This window comes from Gastrolobium bilobum, unplaced genomic scaffold (genome assembly GCF_033153095.1).
Source record: "Gastrolobium bilobum isolate Gb01-03AN ecotype WA unplaced genomic scaffold, APGP_CSIRO_Gbil_v1 utg28843, whole genome shotgun sequence".
Lineage (NCBI taxonomy): Eukaryota > Viridiplantae > Streptophyta > Magnoliopsida > Fabales > Fabaceae > Gastrolobium > Gastrolobium bilobum.
In genome coordinates, this window is record NW_026896543.1 from 84,479 (window position 1) to 104,151 (window position 19,673).

General features: G+C 34.2%; 1 protein-coding gene across 1 annotated transcript; it reads right to left on the minus strand.

Moving 5' to 3' along the window:
- Nucleotides 1-14,196: 14,196 nt before the first annotated feature.
- On the minus strand, nucleotides 14,197-19,215 carry LOC133300380 (arginase-like). The gene is made up of 7 exons (XM_061499909.1): nucleotides 19,095-19,215; nucleotides 17,666-17,808; nucleotides 16,974-17,133; nucleotides 15,926-16,059; nucleotides 15,492-15,701; nucleotides 14,782-14,892; nucleotides 14,197-14,680 (listed from the first exon to the last, which is right to left on the minus strand). Exons 1-7 carry the CDS (start codon nucleotides 19,126-19,128, stop codon nucleotides 14,420-14,422), a joined length of 1,053 nt encoding a protein of 350 aa, XP_061355893.1. The 5' UTR covers nucleotides 19,129-19,215; the 3' UTR covers nucleotides 14,197-14,419.
- Between the last annotated feature and the right edge of the window lie 458 nt (nucleotides 19,216-19,673).

Here is a 19,673-nt window from a genome sequence, read left to right on the forward strand (position 1 = left end):
CGAGACTTGTAATTATATTATATAAATTTATATAGTAAAAAAAAATCATTACAATATAGTACTTCCTTTTTGCGACATAGATGAAAATACAAATAAAAAAAAGAATAGAGTCAGAAAAAATTTCACATTTGAAAAAAAGAAATACCTGAATATGGACTTATGTAAGGCCCATATACATAAAGGTTCAATAAAAGAAAATACAAAATAGAAATCATATTAATTAGGAAAGAATCATATTATTAATGACAATCTTATCATAATAGTTATACAATAGATACTAGGCTCTTGGATAGACCATTGATGGGATGTTTTTTTTTTATTGAAATGGTAGAAAAGTGGGATGGAATTTTTTTTTCATGTTTGGTATGGGAAAGGTTATACTTACAATCTATTTCCGTTACAATCTCTTACAATCAATATTTTAACCGTTGATTTCCGTCAATCAGCGGTTAAGATTTTCGCAAATAAAATTTATTAATTAATTATTAATTCGCAATAAATGATAACCGTTGATTGATGGAAATCAACGGTTAAGATATGATTGTAAGGGGTTATAAACAAAAATAGGTTGTAAGTATAACCTCCTCTGTTTGGTATAAGTAAAAGTAAAAAATCTCAGGATACTTTTTCACATCATTCCCGTTTTTAACTACACATGGAAAAAAATAATCTCATCCCACCCATGATATTATTTTTTTTCCACCAACTCGGAAATACATTTTCACAATTTGAGACAAAAATGCTCTTATACAATATATCAGCAGATGTGTAAAAATGAGTAATTTTGTTATTTTGGTTCAGATTTCTATCAATATTTTATAACGAACCAAACATAACATCAATAAAATTAAGCCAACTTTTCAAAAAAAAATTGGCTTACCAAACACTTTTCGTAACTTACTGTGGGAAAAAAAATTCTCACCATATCTAAGTTTTCAAAATTTTCTCTACCAAACACTCTCTAAAAGTTCAAAATTTTATCATCCATAGATAAATGGCTTTAATGTTTCTAGAGTGAATGTAAATAAGTTATCTACATTCGCTCCCAAAATGACGTCGTTTGGGTTGAAAAATTTAAAAATTATAATGAAAATGACTATTATAACCCTGAAATAAATTATAATTACAAAAATATCTTGATTTCCGCCTCAAAACGACGTCGTTTTGGGCTCAATGTAAATAAGTTATCTATATTAACTGTAAAAAAGCGAACCGTAGATAAATTCTATAAATAAGAGATAAAGCTACATATATGAACTAATGTCTCTCGTATACTATTATCCTATCACTTGCATATACAATCCCTTTGGCAAATGTTGTTTGGGTTTTATTAATCTCATGTTAAAGGAGATAAGTTATCTCATGTTATAGATACAAACTTGTGAGTTCCACCGTCTGGAAAAAAAGAATTAACACAGTTATCGAAGGATGTGTAGGAGAAAAAATTTATCTCATATAACATGAGAATAATTTTTCTCATATTGTTTATAACTATGTGCCTTGATTTGATATATGAAGAGTATTTTCACTGGTAGATATCTCAGAGAAAGTACCATATCCTATATTACTAATCTTCTGGACACTTCTCAATCAGATAGAACAATATCCATTGGATACTTCCGCTGCAAGTTTTGTTCCGAAGGAGGACATGACATGGATTTCGCCATCAATGAGGTTGGTGTCACCGCGTTGTACCTCTACAACTCTGTTATGTATTGTTTGGTTTTTAGAGAAATTTTAGTTCCCTTTAGACATGTTCACCATTGACATCTTTGGAAACGGTGAAGGATCCACTAGCCTGTGATTCCTTCCCCTATATGTATCTTTTTTTTGGTTCATCTTCGATCGATGTGCTTTGTTATCACAATGAACTATTCACCAATGAGGCAAGTGGAGCAAAAACCAACAACAAATTGGCGCAAACATTTTAACATTAACCCCTGCCTACAAGGCACCCTTAAATTCCTTTGTCCTGTGGCTCGTAATGGTACCTTATTGTTAACCAATTCTAAAAACGGATACGCTATTTTATATATACTATCATATTAAAATTTTATAATACCGTATGGTATTGAGCCTTATGTTATGGTACATACCAAATATAGTCTTAAAGGTATTATTTGCTTTATCTTATGTTATAAAAATAATCATTGTGGGATCTATCATTTTAAAATAAAATAAAAAATAAGACACAAATATCGATAAATCAGCTACAAAATAAAAATTTGTGCAGCAATTGAAATGGTTATTTAAGACAAATAAAACCCATTATCTTATATTATCATTCTGTTTTTTGTGATGTGATGGGGTGCAATTTGCATTTTTGCGTCCTAAATTGTGCTGGCAACTTGCCATCTGCAACAATACGATAACCCACACCCCTATACTAAGGTCTATGATATTATATTTCCTAAAATATATTTTTAAATTTTTATAATTATTAATATTTTTTAAGAGAATAGTTATATTTAGAAATTCAAAGTTTACAAATTTTTATAAATTATACTATGTACTATAGATAATACATATTATTTAAGTATGTATTACCCATAATATTATTAATATATAATATAGTTTGTAAGAATTTGTAAATTTTAAATTTCTAAATATAACTTTTTTCTATTTTTAATAAAACTATTTAATGATATCTTTTAGGGCTCGTTTGGTGGATAAGATAAGATAGGAGTAGAATATGGGGTTGATAAGAGTAGGATATGATATGGGGCTGATAAGCCTATATCATGTCCTGTGTTTGATGAGCACCTAATTAACAATCTGATAAGATTATGTAAAAAGAGAAAGGAAAAAGAAAAAACAAAATATAATGCAATAAATACAAATATATTGGGTAGCGTGAGGATATATTGGGTAGCGTTGAGATATATTGAGTATTCAATATTGGTATCCTATCCTGTTGGATCCTAACCCAGCTCTCCTCATAGGATAAGAAATCATGTATTGGATAGGATAAAATGAGACAATAGGATAAGCTAATCATATCCTATTGACCCACCAAACAAGAGATAAAAGTAAGATATGATAAGTTATCCTATCCTATCTTCTTTATCAGGTGCTCCAAACAGGCCCTTAAAAGTTTTATAAGAGTTATGTTGTAGGAAAAATGATTGTGTAATGTTATAGAGATTCGTTTTGCGTGCCTTAAATTTTATTTTATTTTTGTTTCAAAATATGTGGACCCCATAAAATATTGTGTGTAGAAAAAAAAATTTGTGTCATGTTAAATGATAAATGCAAACCATATATTTTAATTATTGTAAAGTTTTTGTCAGGTGATGCAATTTCCAATTTGCGTCGCAAAACGGGTTGCATACTGCAAGTCTGCAACAATGCAATCACACACCCAGCGTGATTGTAAGTATTTGTCAGGTGTATGATTTTATACTCCCCAATAATTTTTTTGCTAATTATTAAATTCTTTTAACAGTATTACTCTTGACTAACTTACTCTTTTAATTATATTAAATAATTTTTCAGTTTTCAAATATCAAAACACATTTATATTTCCATTGGTTAAAATACAATAAATTTCTTCTAACTTCAAAAATAAACTCCGTAAACTCAATTGGCATGTCTGACTTAGTTAACAATACATGATTTGATTCTCATCAAATATATTTTTGTGGAGGAATGAAAAAATTTAAATGTGATTAAGTCTCGATTCGAAATTAATTTCATAACCGACTCAAAGAATTAAAACTTATGAAAATAATCAAAGTTAACTCACTTCAAAAAAATAATTATGATCGATATAAAAAAACTCCCTAATGCTTTTAAAGTCTTCAATCATATTACATGCATTTTATGTAATTTAATTTAACACTAATCCCAACAACCCCATCCAATTTTACCAATTGACAAACACATAATCTAACACATAAGGGTTTTTTTTAAAACAAAATTATTCCACCGTTCATCAATTAATTGACTAATTTAATTGATTTGGGTAAAATTCTCCTTATATAGTTACGAAACATTGGGATGTATCAATAAAGAGAGTGAGATAACACCCATTCATATAACGATTTGATACCGATACATGTAGGATTGCGACGAAGGCCACGAGGTATACCATCTGTCCTATTCTCTGTGCTAATAGCAATTTCTTTTTGTTATTTTAATGACGAAAGTGTACGATAATATATGATTAAGTCCATATATAGGAAGATTTAGTCATCAGCCACAAATAACTAAATTTCTGAACGCCTGGAAATTGCAAAACTTGCTCGAAAACGACAACCTAGTCCACTTTCAGCCGTCAATGGCCTTGTCGCTAGATTTAGGCGAAAGAAACCAAGTCGGAACAAAAGCCACGATAAGAGAAGCCGAACTCAACTCAATACTTTGACAAATAAGCCAATACGAAAGCCACACCAAAACGAAGCCAGACTTATATTAAAAGGTCACTGCGAAAAAAGCGTGGCTCAAATGAAAAGCCACGACAGAAGGAGTTAGACTCCATTTCAAAGAGGTGAAGTCTGTCTCCATAACTATAAGACTTCGGCAAAAGAAGACAAGTCACAATAGAAAGCCATGGTACACGAAGCCAAACTTAAGAAGGTGAATACCATCTTCATAAACAAGAACGAAAAAAGTCAGGTTCAACAATAAAGCCACAGTATGCGAAGTCAGGCTAAAATCAGAAAAGGCGAAGATACCGCCTTAAAAAACGTAGACTAGCAAAAGCCAAGGCAAACAAAAAAGCCACAGTATGCAAAGTTGGGCTCAAATAAAAAGGAGCGAAAACTGTCTCCTTAAGCTAAATGCGGTCCTGGCCAGGTCCAACAAAAGAGACACGGTATGTGAAGCTGAGCTCACAACGAAGAAGGCGAAAACAGTCTTCATGAACTTAAGACTGCAAAAAAAAAAAAAACTGTGGTATGCGAAACCAGGCTAAAAAATTAGACAACAAAAAATTGCCCCAGTGAACTAAAGACTAAAACAGCAAATCCAAGTCGATATAAGAAAGATTAGACATACAAAGTCGAGCTCTTATTCAAGATTTTGGCAATGGAGACAAATGACAAAGCTCACGTCTTAACAGGCCGGGTTCAAGTGAAAAGCCATTGCGAATGGAAACGGGGCTAAATTAAAAATTCACGACGAACGAAACCAGACTCAAATTAGAAAGTCATTGCAAAAGAAGCAGTGCTCAAATAAAAAAACCTATGGCAATCGTTGTCGGACTCAAAGTCAAGAAGGCAAACACCGCTTTTGTAAGCTTAAGATTTTGACAAAACAAGTCAAGTAAAATACAAGAGAAAATGCAAACAAAGAGAATTTCTTCCATAAAGAATCCAAGTCAAGATAAAAAATCACTCACGGCAAGAGAAGCTGGGCTCAGAATCAAAGACGCAAACACCGCTTCGCCAAACTCTAAACTTTGGCAAACGAAGCTGAGTTACAATAAAGTTAAGTCATGACAAATATATTGGGTTCGACCAACAAAGGTCCATGACGAAAGGTGTCAACCAAACAAGTCAATCTAAGGTCCGTGCCACGCGTTCAGACCCCACAAGTGCCCAGAAAAGTACGAGCTGGGACAAGGTGTAATTGTCACCCTCGCAAATACTCCAAATAAGCCAGGTTTCAAATAGTCAACATAACAAAATGTTAAAGGAAGCATAAGGTCATGAGTCGTGCCGAAGCAAATTAACATAAGATGCATTCCTTGAAGATCAAACAATCCAGTCCAAACATGTTTGGCAGACCTGTGGAGTCACACAGGATCATACCATGCAAAAATGCCTCGGAGCGGCTGAGTAGCCAACAAGGTTGCAAGCAACTCAACCGCTGGACCCAGCTTAGAAGCTCAACTATAGTGTCGAGCGCCAGAGGCCTTAAAACGGCTACGAGAATAGCAAATCATAAGCAGTTATGTAAAGACTATCATTTTTCATTAAAAGATGAATTATTCAGCAACATTCTACCTACACTAAGACATCGACAATTAAAGATGAGTCCAAACTTAAGCTCCTGGTATATAAGCCAAGGTATATAGTGAAGATCTATGATTGAATGTGCTGGTTCTAGAATCCAGGCTATGAGCTCTGCACCCGCAAGCACCCCATAAAGTGCTAAAGCTAAGAAAATCAAGCCAAACTCAAATAGTCGACATAACAAAATGCCAAAAATGGCTCGACGCCACAGGCCCAAACAAAATAACTTCACCAAAAGGCACATCATAAGTAACAAAGCAAAATTTCAAAATGACCATATTTGGAGAATAAAGATTGGGAACAAACCCAATGATGTACCTTACAAAAAGGGACTCAAGGTCCCCACAAAAGAAAAACAGAAAGATTACAATATAAGTCGACATTCCGCCAAACAACTACTCATCTTCCTAGATGACCCCAACAAACTTATGAACCCAATCCAGCATGAAGAAGCCAAAAAGATCACAAGAATGCGAAAGGAGCATGAAAGGCCAGAAGGCCAACCCCGAGTTCAGCCCAAACAAGGTAGCGCAAAAGTACGACCAAGGCGGTCTATAGAAAGACTAGTTATTCCAGAATAAGAGCTCTGCCAAGAAAGCAAGAATAGGAGAAGCAATAGCAAAATTGTAGGTTACACGACACTAAGGTAGGAAGAGGAATTTAGACCTCATCGCGCTGATAAGAAGTCGCTTGCAAAAGAAAAACCTAGCAAATGCCAGTTCAGAATCAACCTAGACTTGGATGAGGTGTATGAAAAATATCGTAAGTTCGGCCACACAACTATATGGGATATATGAGTGTCTCCGAATGAGCAGACCCAAACATGACCGAGATACGCTAAGAACACTATGGTCCAACAGCCCGAGCACTTAGACTATCAGGCTTGAGGGCATTTTTGGGAACACATCCATCAAAATGAAATGAGAAAAAGAAACAACCTTCATAAGTTGAAATCTCAGCAAGGTGGTCAAAAAGCAATATCAACCAGTTTGAGCTAGTACCTCAGCCAAAAAGGCTGAGAGAATAAACATCAAAATAGAGTCTGATGACCTGATGAAGACAATTGACAAACAAGTGTAAACTTGAATCATGCCGTACAAAGAAAAGGTTACTCTATTCAAGGAAAAAATCAAGTTGCTCGGTACAAACTTGGATATTGTAACATCCCGAGCGCTGACGAGGGCGGAGAGTGATCGCCGGTGCAAAGAGGCATGGACAAGGAGCGGCTCCTGACAGGCTTCCAGCGTGGGGGTTACATGCATGAATGAATCAAATCGACACCCGAAAGAGAGGGATTCCAAAGACTGTGCAGGGGTGAGACTGCACAGTTTGGAATAGCTTATAAGAATTGATTGGTACTACCTATACTAACAAGATGCATCTGCTTTTCGGTAGCCCAGATCGGAAGAACTCCACAGTTAAGCGTGCTTGACTTGGAGTAATTTTAGGATGGGTTACCTCCTGGGAAGTTTTCCCGGAAAGTGTGCGAGTGAGGAAAAAACACACTGAAAAGTCTCGTGTTAGTATGTGGGGATAGTCGTTGATTCTTGAAGCATCCAGGCGTTACAAGTGGTATCAGAGCAGGGCCTCTCTTCCAGTACGGTGTGGTTCGAGGACGAACCAAACGGAAGCTGGTGGGCATGTAACATCCCGAGCGCTGACGAGGGCGGGGAGTGATCGCCGGTGCAAAGAGGCATGGACAAGGAGCGGATCTTGACAGGCTTCCAGCGTGGGGGTTACATGCATGAATGAATCGAATCGACACCCGAAAGAGAGGGATTCCAAAGACTGTGCAGGGGTGAGACTGCACAGTTTGGAATAGCTTATAAGAATTGATTTGTACTACCTATACTAACAAGATGCATCTACTTTTCGGTAGCCCGGATCGAAAGAACTCCACAGTTAAGCGTGCTTGACTTGGAGCAATTCTGGGATGGGTGACCTCTTGGAAAGTTTTCCCGGAAAGTGTGCGATCTGATACCATAAAATGTAACACCCCGTTCTAGAATCGGTTTGTTAACATCGCATTATGATATTAAGCGCAGTTACAATCAAATGGGTTCAATTAAAATCCGATTAAATTTTTCATTTTAAAACATGCCGAATTTATAATGCCCAATTGTGTGATCATAACCATATTACATTGCGAAATAAAATAAATTAAGCTTAACATCATACTCTTATATCCTTAGACCAAATGTTATTAAATGTCTTCTCCTAATCATTAGCTACGCGTGGCTTCGAACCGCGCCTCGTTTGGAGCACTGTAGCTCGCGTTATGACAAATTAGAGCAACATAAGTGTGTGTTGGACACAGGCCCCGCGCGCTACCGGGCGCTCAAGCGCGCGTTATCGGGCGCTAAAGCCTCCATCTGAGCGCTTAAGCGCACAGAGGCAGAGAGCATCAGGTCTTTCAGTGTAAATGGGCGCTTAAGCGCGAACCAGGGCGCTCAAGCGCGTTATCCTAGGCGCTTAAGCCCCCACTTGGGACGTTTTAGCGCGCAGAGGCAGAAGCATCTCTTCCTTCAGTGGCTATGGGCGCTCAAGCGCGCAACCCTGGGTGCTCCAGCACGAGGAGGCAGAGAGCATTGGCTCTAACAGGGGCAGCAGGGCGCTTGAGCGCGCTGCCAGGGAATTTTCCCTCTCTCATTTCTCAAGTCCCAACCTAGGGGAAAGGGCATCCCCATGACAAGCCTCAATGGTTCATGCCTCATAACTTAACCCTAGCACTTATCCAACCTCTCCTCAGGGATTATACTAAATTTTGGGCAGCATAACCTTTGTTTTCTCAACATTTCCCAATTTTGCAATAGGTACCTAATATAATTTCCAGCTCAACAATCCAATACATAAAGAGTATGCATATAATGAACTTAAGGTAATCATCAATTACAAATCATGTTCATTACAATTCACGGAACTTAGCTTACAAAACACTATGATCACTCCCTTGGCTGCCATCAACAAAGAGATAACCAAAGGCATGAGCATAGGCTAAGTCCATTCCAAATAAACAGAACATACATCTATCAATTGTCTATTAATTACAATCCTATACATGTGAGCTACAAAACAACATGTATAATATCAAAATACAGGATCCTTATGCATCACTACTAGTCCAAGTATGGCCACTTGCCACTGGTGGCTTCTGCAGCATCCTTACCTGAAAGGGGGTCCCCACAACACGGGTGAGATATACGAATATATCCAGTAAACCAGGGGTCCTTGGAGCATCTATCCACCCCACAGTTCCATATCAGTGTAATAGCAATAACAATAATAATGCAGTAAATACATATCTATGCAAAGTGCAATAACATCTCCAGGAGAAATCCCTCGAGCTCTCAAGCTGTCCTAAGGAAACTCAGATGCAAATAGTCCTACTGGCCAGCTAAACTACCAAGTATGATTTACGCATCGTCATGCAACATACCAACAAAGGGAAACACCATCCTATGCCACACCAAATGCATACACATACGTATAACAAAGCATTACACTATTTCATTGCATTTATATACACTATAACTACCACTACCCTTTCAGGGCTTGGTGGAACAATAAAGGGAATTACACCCAAGGTCCGAAGGCTTACCTCAATGCTTCAGTCAACCTTTGTTTACCACCAACAGGTTCCACAACTAGTCAACTTTAATTCCAACTATTATTTGCAATTTCACCTACATTAAGGTGCCATAGTATCAATCATGCCATCCAATGAATATTCATATATACTCATTAATACCACAACAACTATACATCACAACTTAGCATGAGCTTACCTATTCCAAGGAGCTAATCAAGCTCCATAGCTTGCTCCGATGGTTGATCACTCACGATTGGTCCAAATGTCTCAATCCTAGACATCACAAGGACACAATCATCAATCAACCAACACAATCATCAATCAACCAAGCCAAACCATTGAGCATAATTGCAAGAAAACTCAAAACCAAGTATTATATTCTTGCAATATTCAAAGTATACTCATATAACTATCTAAGCTCATTTTCACCGATTAATCATCATTCTTAGCATTTCTCATAACATACGCTAAGCTCCAATACGCCTAGAACATAGCCAATCTATCAACATTTCATAAAAACCCTAAAACACTATTCATTAAACCCTAACCATGAAATTTTCCAAGAAAACAAGGTTCAAGGGTTAGAATCTTACCACCAATGGTCACACAACCAAGGATTGATGGCTCCTCAAGCTTCAATGGAGATTGAAGCTCCCAAAACCCCAAACTCTCATAAAGGGGCGAACTTTGAGAGGAAAAATCTCACAACACAAGACTCCCCACTAAGAACCAAGCTTGGATTAATGATGAGGGCGAGATTCTAAGTGATTTAGGCTTTTGAATCTTCAAATTTGGTTGAGAATAGCTCCCTCCTCTTCTCTCTCCCTTTCTCTTTCTCCTTCTTCTTCTTTCTTCTCCTTTCTGTCGACGAGTTTCTTGGGGGGGTTTGGGTTTCTTTTGTGTTGTTTTATCACTTAACACATGTTAAGTGGTAACAAGTGGGTATTAGTTCGTCTATCTATTCGACTCCATTAATTACCAAACTTTACCAAAAAGTCTGGAATATTATTCTAGGAATATTTCCACTTTTATTTTTATATTTTGGGTACTTTTGCCTACACTTATTTATACCCCTTAATTTTCACTGAGTACACTTTTTAACTCCAAAGTGACTCAAATTCATTTAATTAAGTCTTATACTCAATTTTACTCACTAAAACATGCTTAATCATTTAATTACATGTAATTTGCTAATTAATTGGGTTAGAGCTATTATAGATATGGCCAAAGCTCTAGACAAATGGATCGCCCCAATCACTAGAGCTAGATGGATCCTCAGAGTGTCCAACCGCAGAAGTAGTCTACTACGTGAAACATGATCCCAACATCACGGACATAAAACACAATATAACTAAAGTCATAAGGACAAAAGATTTCAGCTCAATATGACCCCCGCAACCTAATTCACGGAAGCTAGCCAAGTTATAAATGTTATAAAGCACAAGGGACAAAGTAAAAAAGAAATAGAACTCAAAAAAGCAAAGATTAGAGCCTGAACGAGGCAGTCTAAAGAAAGATTAACCAATCCCAAGTTGGACCTCGGCTAAAAAAGTTGAGGGAGGAATACTGGAACAACATACTCAGTACTTGGCTAACTAAAGCCAACACCAAAAGTCAGAGGCCAAGGTAAAATTTGAACACGGAACGCAGATAAACAAGAATACACTGATCGTAACTCAGAAAGGTCTGGATAAGACCTCGACAAAGAGGTAAAAGGGAAAACCCTCCTAATAGGGACCTTGGTCAGGAAAGTTTTACCAACAAGAGAAGTAAGTGCTGCAGATTTGAAAGATGGGTTTAGACTCACTTAGCACCCAACATGGACCAGGACATAACTGAACCCCAATAACGAAGCTCGATAAGTTTGATCTTGAACACAATCGGAGACAATAATTGCAATTATCGACCCAATTAAATCGGACAAGAAGGGTTCAACCCAGAAGAAAATTGTAGGAAAAAAGAAGACAAGTTCGTCAACACAGAGACAACTAGCTATTACACCCCGGCAGCCCGAACACCGAAACTACTGGGCTGGGGGGAACTATTCTGGACCTCTTAGGGGGTGTTTGGTATGGGTATTTGGTATGGAATGATGGGAAGTAGGGTGGTAAATATTTAATAACCATGTTTGGTATGAGTATTGTGAAAAAAATCTCAGCAGATATTTTTCCCGGGTATTTCCCTTTTCAACTACACAAATGCAAATAATTACACCACTGATTCTTTGGTATTTTTTTTTTTTTTGCCTGGGGTCTTAGATTCTGAATATAATATGTTGAGTCAAATAATTATCTCATCAATATTTTATCATCAATCAAACATAGCATCATTAAAATGAACTCAACTTTTCCGGCAAAATTTTGGTCAACCAAACACTTTTTCGTAACTTATCCGGGATAAAAAAATTCTTATCAAATACTCAACTATCTTTTTTTCCAGGTTAAAAAAATATCTATAATACCAAACGCCCCCTTAAAGCAAAAACAACTCCCATAGAAAGTACATAATGGAAATGTGCAACCACATAATAAGTATCATGTAGAGGAATGTTTAACCCAGAATTTGCCGGGACTATTCCAGTGAGATAAAAGATAAACTACTTATCTCATCCCTCAACAGACACAAATAAAGGGTTAAGCTTCTCAGGTATACACACTGAATTCTTTGCTCTTTTGCCTATCACTGTGCACACAACTCACGCCTTTGGTTATATGCCAGTATTTTTATTGTGCACAGTGATCTGTTACCCCTTGCAGTGTCTCTTTCATAGACTCTCGCGAACGTACCGATCCAAGATACAAATATCAACCTTATGTTGGACATACCGATCCTCTAGGATCAAACAATAACAATAAGACTAAACCCTATTAATATAAATAAACTAATAAAGGAATGGATTTTCAAAAATATATATTCCAAGATAATCTATATATATTAAACATTCTCAAACAACTTTGGAATTTTGATTGTTGCAAGATGAAATAATTGTTTCTAATCTTTTAACCTCTTCATCGTCACTTATGTCTTTGTCTTAAATAATATATATTTTATTATGTTAGTCAACAATTCCCTTTATTCTGTTTTATATTTTATATTATGTGTCATGAATATGCTTATAATGTATGCTTATAACCAGAAGCACTCGGAAGACACATGCTGGTAACTATAGTTTGTTCACACTATTTCTATCCTCTTTTTTTGTATATCCCTGTTACGCTATAGTTTTAATATGTCATGTCCCAGACACACGAGTGAACTTTTTTGTGCTTTTTATTTTAAATGTTTTTTTGAACAGAAGATTGGCAATCTGAGCTTTGATAAATATGACCAGTTAGCTGTAGAAATTGTTGTTGCAGCAGCATACACAGGGGCCGCATGAATCAATGTGCTACTGTTTAAATAAAGAAAATTTAAAATTTTACAACAAAAATTCTACGTCTTAAAAATATTTCATGTCATAGTTTGATTTTCTATAAGAATTTTTCAGATTTATTTTCTTTTTATGTCTTCAGTTGTATTTTCTAAATTTTATCTTAGTTTGATTTTTTTTTCCTTGTCTTGTCCATATTTTTTTTTATTTCATGCATATGAAGGGTTCTCAATCAAAATCAAGACTCAACAAGACAAAATGGACTTTACTTCGAGTGGGCTTGTCTGCCAAAACCCGATGGATCAATTTTCATTGTTGAACTTTATCGTACCATCCTTCGTACCCTAAGCCCAACTACATTAAAAAACACTCCTCCGTATAGAAAAAAATAATACAAAAAAAAATCAACATGGCAAAATGGATAAAAGTATAATATGATTACCCCTGTTACGAGAAGACAAGAAAGTGGGAACCAATCTAATTAAATTCAGCGCGTTTTTGAGTGATGTATTAGGTCACTGGTTCAATCGCATGACTTAATAAATATATATAAATTTATTATTTACATTAAAAAAATTATAAACATATTCAAATACCTGTAAAAAATAATATCAATTTCTAATATTTTAATATAAAAAAAAATCACACATTATTATTCAACAAATAATCAAACAAAAATATAATATTTGTGATATTGGTGCTTTTGGTTCAGTAGACAACATCTCTAGTTATATATTAAATCAGAATTCTTATATAGTGCATAATCAAGATAATATTAATATTGTCGGTACATCATTTATATAAGTCAATAAGCAACAAATCACTCAAATGTTTTAATACTTGGCCAATCCGCTCTTCACTCAACTGATTATATGATCAATTTATTAGTTTTTGAGTCGACCCGACCGTGCGTTCCGGGTTTATCAACACTGCTGGGAACACACTTAAAATGCCATACGCCTGTAGCCAGTAGGATTTTATGCACTCAATGTTATATTCTCACAATATCCCAAAGGTTGACCCAACTTTGATTGCGTAGATACGTTATTGTTTGATACATCAATCTTCATGAAAGCGATAATCCTAATTTTTCACTATATTACTTGTACGACCGATATATTTTCTGTAATTGCTACACATAGTATGTTAAGGAATAATATAATAATATAAAATTATATATCTTAACAATTTAACTTTTGAGGCTATTGAGAGGTCTAAACTTCATTCTTGATACCCATTATTTCAATTCAAATCCTAGTAAAAACCGAGGCATAACAATATGCTGAAAATAAAGGCATAGCAGTCTGTTTGTGACATACATGTTATACCAAATTACATATGAAGCATTGTGCTGCACGGAAGTTCTCAGTAGCTAAAGCACAAGTACATGTAAACTCTTTTATTAATGCTTCAAATAAAATCTAGTAAAAACTGAATGCCACTAAAGGTGCATTTAGGGAATGAAGAGTACATTGAAGTAAATATCATGAGGGAAGAGATTTATCACTTTGACATGATTGCAGCAAGTTCTCTCACCATCTTAGCAGCTACCATAGCAGTTAATCCTGTAGCAGTATCACGTTTTGGGTTGTATTCAACCACATCTCCACCAACAATATCACCTTTAAGATTTTGCAGGATGTTGAGAACATCTCTGAAAGAAAGACCACCTGATTCATGATGAGAAACTCCTGGAGCATACCCAGGATCAAGACAATCCACATCTATTGATATATATACCCCTTTAACGCCTTCCCCAAGTTTCTGCAAAATCAAAATCCCAAAGGTTTATATAAACCAAATAAGCACCAACTATCAAAACAAGAAAAAACAAAAAATATTAAAAGTGATAGACAGAGAGAGACCAGGTTCTCTAAGAAGTGGCGATCTTTTGAAAATGTTCTCATTTCATATTGCTCTACACCGAATTTTTTGCCTTGTTCACGCCCTTCAATATTTATTGATCTTATGCCAACCTGAAATAAATTAATGAATTAAAAAGCATGAAGAATATGTGACATATCATGCAAATCGTGGATGAATTTTGAAATATTCACTACTATCACTTAGGAAGAGAAATCAGATATTATAACATAGTGAAGAGCTTGCAGCAATTTAGCTACTGAAACAAAATTAACAATAAAATTCGTCTGATGAAAACAAAAGTCAAAGAAATAAAACTAAAGAAACCATATGCATCTGTTCTTTTCCACTTACCTGATAAATTCAGCTTATATACACTACAGAATCATTTTGATAGGTTTGTTAAATTAAATTGAACTAAATTTCAACAAAACACACTTCCTTATGAGGAATTCAACATACTTAGTTCTATCTCTTTGCTGGTCAAACTAAACATTATTTCAAATAATCTATAATAGATCATACTATTATGCAAGAAGAAATCATAACAGTATGAACAGAGGTACAAATTAATAACAGAATAAAAATGCTGAATGAGATGAAAGTAATAGCATATTATGACAGAGCATCACATGGTTTATGTTTCAGAAATGCCTTATCAAATTAAACTGTTTAGGATAGAAAAGCTACAAAACATATAAAAAAAAAATGCCTGCAAGAGTCTTCGAGCATAGCCACCCTCCATGATTCGAGCAAAGGAAGAAGCATGCGAATAATAGTTTCCTTCAAATTTATCATAGATATCAGGATGTGCATCAAGATGAAGAATATCAACTTGTCCTCCAAGCTTCTCAGAGATAGCTCTAACAACTGGATATGATATTGAGTGATCACCACCTAAAACTAAGGGGCGTAATGGATCCTGGAAGAATATAGACACCATGAGAATCAAACTATATCTTGTTCAAACACAGAGTTATAAGAAAAATATGATAATTCATGTGATAGTAGATTTGATGCTAGAAAATCTTGTTATTTCCACAAAAAAGAATTCCAATCTAAGTGAAGTTTTTAGGAAAAATAAATCATAATGAACTGAAAATAATGGGGAAAAAATTACATTCTTTTTTAAAAAATAAAAATTACCTGCTCCATGACTAGCTTGACAGATTCACCAACAACATTCATCAATATTTCATCATCTACCCCACAATCTCGAAGTTCTTGGATAGGAACATCACCAACATCAGATAGCACTCGTGCATCCGCTAAATCCTTTCCTGCAAAATCAAAATCATGCTAAGAATAAATTGCCACTTGAGTTTACTATAGTCATAGCAAGAGACTATCATCAATAGTCTAAGTGACACCAACTATAATAATTGGATTATGAGATCATGTCTTAATCTAAAACCTTAACACATTAAATATAGAAAAAATTATTTTCCCTTTTAAAGGATATTTTTTTTTTTGTCTTTTATCACTTTATAATTATGTATTTGGAAAATATATAGTTATAATATTAAATTTTTTTTCTTTTCAGAATCTTTTTAGAAATTTATTGACTGAAGTGGAAAGAGAGAAAAAACAACTTTTACATCTGGGAAATATATAGTTATAAAAAGTAAAAAGATATAAACTTCTATCATCTAAAATCACATAGACTAAACCCTTAAGTATATGATTCTTTATACTTATTAATTACCAATATAAGACTTCACCCCTTCCTCTTCAATTCCCAAAAAATTTAGGCTCGTCTTAACAAAGAAGAGTTTCTAATATCGTAGGTAGTGTTTGGTTGAAGGATTATTTTGGAATTGATGGGAAAGTGTAAATGGATATTGGAGAATACCACGTTTGTTTCAGGTTTTTTCAAAAAAATACTAGGCAAATGAGATAGATGGGGAAATGACTTTTGTGTTGATTTTTGGATGAAATTCACTGTTACAGAATACCACTTGAGATGTGGTATTTTGAGATAACTGGAGAAGTGAAAAAACAAGTGGGAAGTTTCTCCCGAACATAGATTTTGCAAATTTAAATAAATTTTCCTAATAATATTTCGGTCAACCAAACAATTTTTTTTACATTTTCCTACTAAACTCATTTTCTAACCATTTCCCTAGTAATTACATTTCTCTAGTATTTAAAAAATTTCTCGTCGACCAAACACCAAAGAAAACCACATGAATACCTTCTTCAGTTGTGGAGTTTGCGCTAGCACACCAAATGGCCTCTCTAATGAAAGGGGGAGCAAATGCGGGTCCTTCAAGGTATGATGAATTATGTCCTATAGGAACTCCAAGAAGAGATGAAGTTGCTACAGCACCTCCAAAAGCACGTACAAGTTCTCCCTGGAGGAAAAACAACTTTTGCATTTACTTTTGCTTTCTTGCAAAGCTTATTATAATAAAAATCACCCAAATAAAAACAAACCGGACTCATTGGTTTGACCAGTTTAAATTAAAAATTGTTTCATTGATAGTCTATCCATCCTTTTAACTTGGTAGTTTTAAAAATAGTTACGTTAGAGAAATATGATATAAAATATATGACCAGTGACTTATCTTCACTTAATAATTTAAATTTTTCGGTTGATTTAACTTTATATGAACTTTCATATTAGAAAAATATCATATAAAATATAAAACTAATAATATGCTTTACGCTAATAACTTAAATTTTTGAGTTGAATTCATTCTTTATCATTTATACCACTCAAGTTGATAAGTGGTTCAATTGTTCAAACTTCATTTCACTAAAAATATGAAAAGTGTTATGCTAGGTACCAACCTGTAGCCTCCAATGTGTTGTTTATGCTTTTTACTATTAGAAAAAATAAAAATAGAAAATCAGTAAAGGAAGATAACATGAAAGGTGACATGCCTTAAGTTTTGCTCTTTCTCGAATGAGTGTAAGTGAAGCATCTATCACACGTTTTTGGGCTGAATCTACCGACTCACGAGATATTTTTTCCCCGTACAGTTCCCGCATGGAATGTAAGCCTCTGCGTCCTATCCTTGACATTTCTGTGTCAAAAGAACAAAACAAAATTCAATGTTTATTTTTAGAGGCCCAATAAATTTTGTCAATTTTACTTATATTACATACTAACGAATTTTATTTTTGAGTGATTAGGGATATGCAAATCAATGAATTTAGACTTTAGAGTTTGATAGATGTGTAATAGTAAACTTAAATTTGGTAAATTAAACTCTCTTCCTAAAACATAAAACATAGCACCACAAGCACGGTGATTAACTAGCAAGGATTGTTTTAATTTAACACTGATCTCGAGTTTAAGTTTGTTTTTCCTGTCCCATTCGAACCAGATTAATTGATAAAAAAATAAAAAAAATAAAAAAAACATATTAAACACAAGTAACTCAACTCCTATGCTAATATAAGAAACAGAAAATCAAATTCTTTGGGTTCACTTAAATTTGTCCACCCGATTTTATCAATTTGCAAATTCTTCCGCAATTAGTTAAAAGAATGAAATTGGTAAAAAAAAAAAGGGAGTAATTAAATATGACACGTTCCCTAACAAAAAATCCTCTAACAATTCATTTTTTTAGTTACTCCGTTCTCTATTTCTATTTGAGAAAATCTTTAAGAAAAGAAAAAAAATTCCATGGAACTAAAATATGTTGATGTTTCTAGTAAACTAAAAGAATCGCTTGTTATCAAAAAAAAAAAAAAAAAAAAAAATCGCTTTATAGCTATTTTGCTTCAATCTCATGTTTTTCTTCCCTTTTCTTTAATCAGAAAATTTCTTTTCAGCCCACAGCTAGGAAGCACGTATATGACACTGTTATGATAGATATATTAATGTTTTAAAAGTTGGTATTAGTTAATAAAATACAATTTATCTAATTATTATAGTATTTTCATTTGTATTTGTGTAAGAAAATGAAAGTAAAAAAATTACAAAATGTAACCAGGTATTTAAAGTATCTGTTAAGTGGAATAAGAGTGTAAGTCAACTAATATAAAGTGTTACTTGTTACTAGAAATGAAGTACTAAAAATGCTATAACTTAAACTACTTCAAGAAACACTTTGTTAAGCAATAGAATAATCTCCAGGATCGGATAGATGTTTCAATTTCATTTTTCATTTTCAAACAAAAGTAAGCAAAAGGGTAAACAACCCAAAATAAAATAAAAAAATTGAAAATAAATTGTGAAACACCCAGATGAATAGAGGATTGTCCAAAGTTTCAAACTTTACAATCCAGAAGACAGATTCCTCTTTAATTATGTCAACATGGAAACAAGAACAATCAATTCAGGTGTTAAAATTTATATGCATACCCTGGATTCTTGCAAGAGAACGGAGGATACTCATTGTAGAGAGAGAGAGAGAGAGAGAGAGAGAGAGAGAGAGAGAGAGAGAGAGAGAGACGGGGGAGTGAAGAAATGGCACCAAGTATAACTGGGGTCACTTGCTACTGCCTCATTTCCAAGTGTGGTTATATATACACATTTTCATTGGAGTAGTACAATTTTTTTTAATGGACAAGTCTAAAAATGAATTTATAATTATAAAGTGAAATTAACTTATTTTGAAACTAAAAAGTTTTTAATTTAAAACTTTGAACCGAAATTTTGGAAAAAAAAAATTAAGCTATTATCAAACATGTTATATGTAAGAGTGTATCAACTTTTAATTTAATTTATAGTGTATTGTAACTCTAACCCACTAAAATTTAAGGATAAATATATTTTTATTTGTTCACTTTGAAGAGAAACTCACTTTAGATAAAAAAAGTTCTAATTTAATGATACACAAAAAATTTCCCTTTAAAACTAAAGAAGTTATTATAAAAAATGAGTTTGATGTTAGAAACAAGTATGATTTTAGCAATTGGCAGATACCTCATTGGTCATCTC

Coding starts and splice junctions, on each gene's coding strand:
- LOC133300380 (XM_061499909.1), bottom strand. CDS start 19,128: ATGAGTATCCTCCGTTCTCTTGCAAGAATCCAGG. Junction 16,060..16,973: donor AAACTCCACAACTGAAGAAG/GTATTCATGTGG, acceptor TTGATTTTGCAG/GAAAGGATTTAGCGGATGCA. Junction 14,893..15,491: donor ATGCTCGAAGACTCTTGCAG/GCATTTTTTTTT, acceptor AATTTATTTCAG/GTTGGCATAAGATCAATAAA.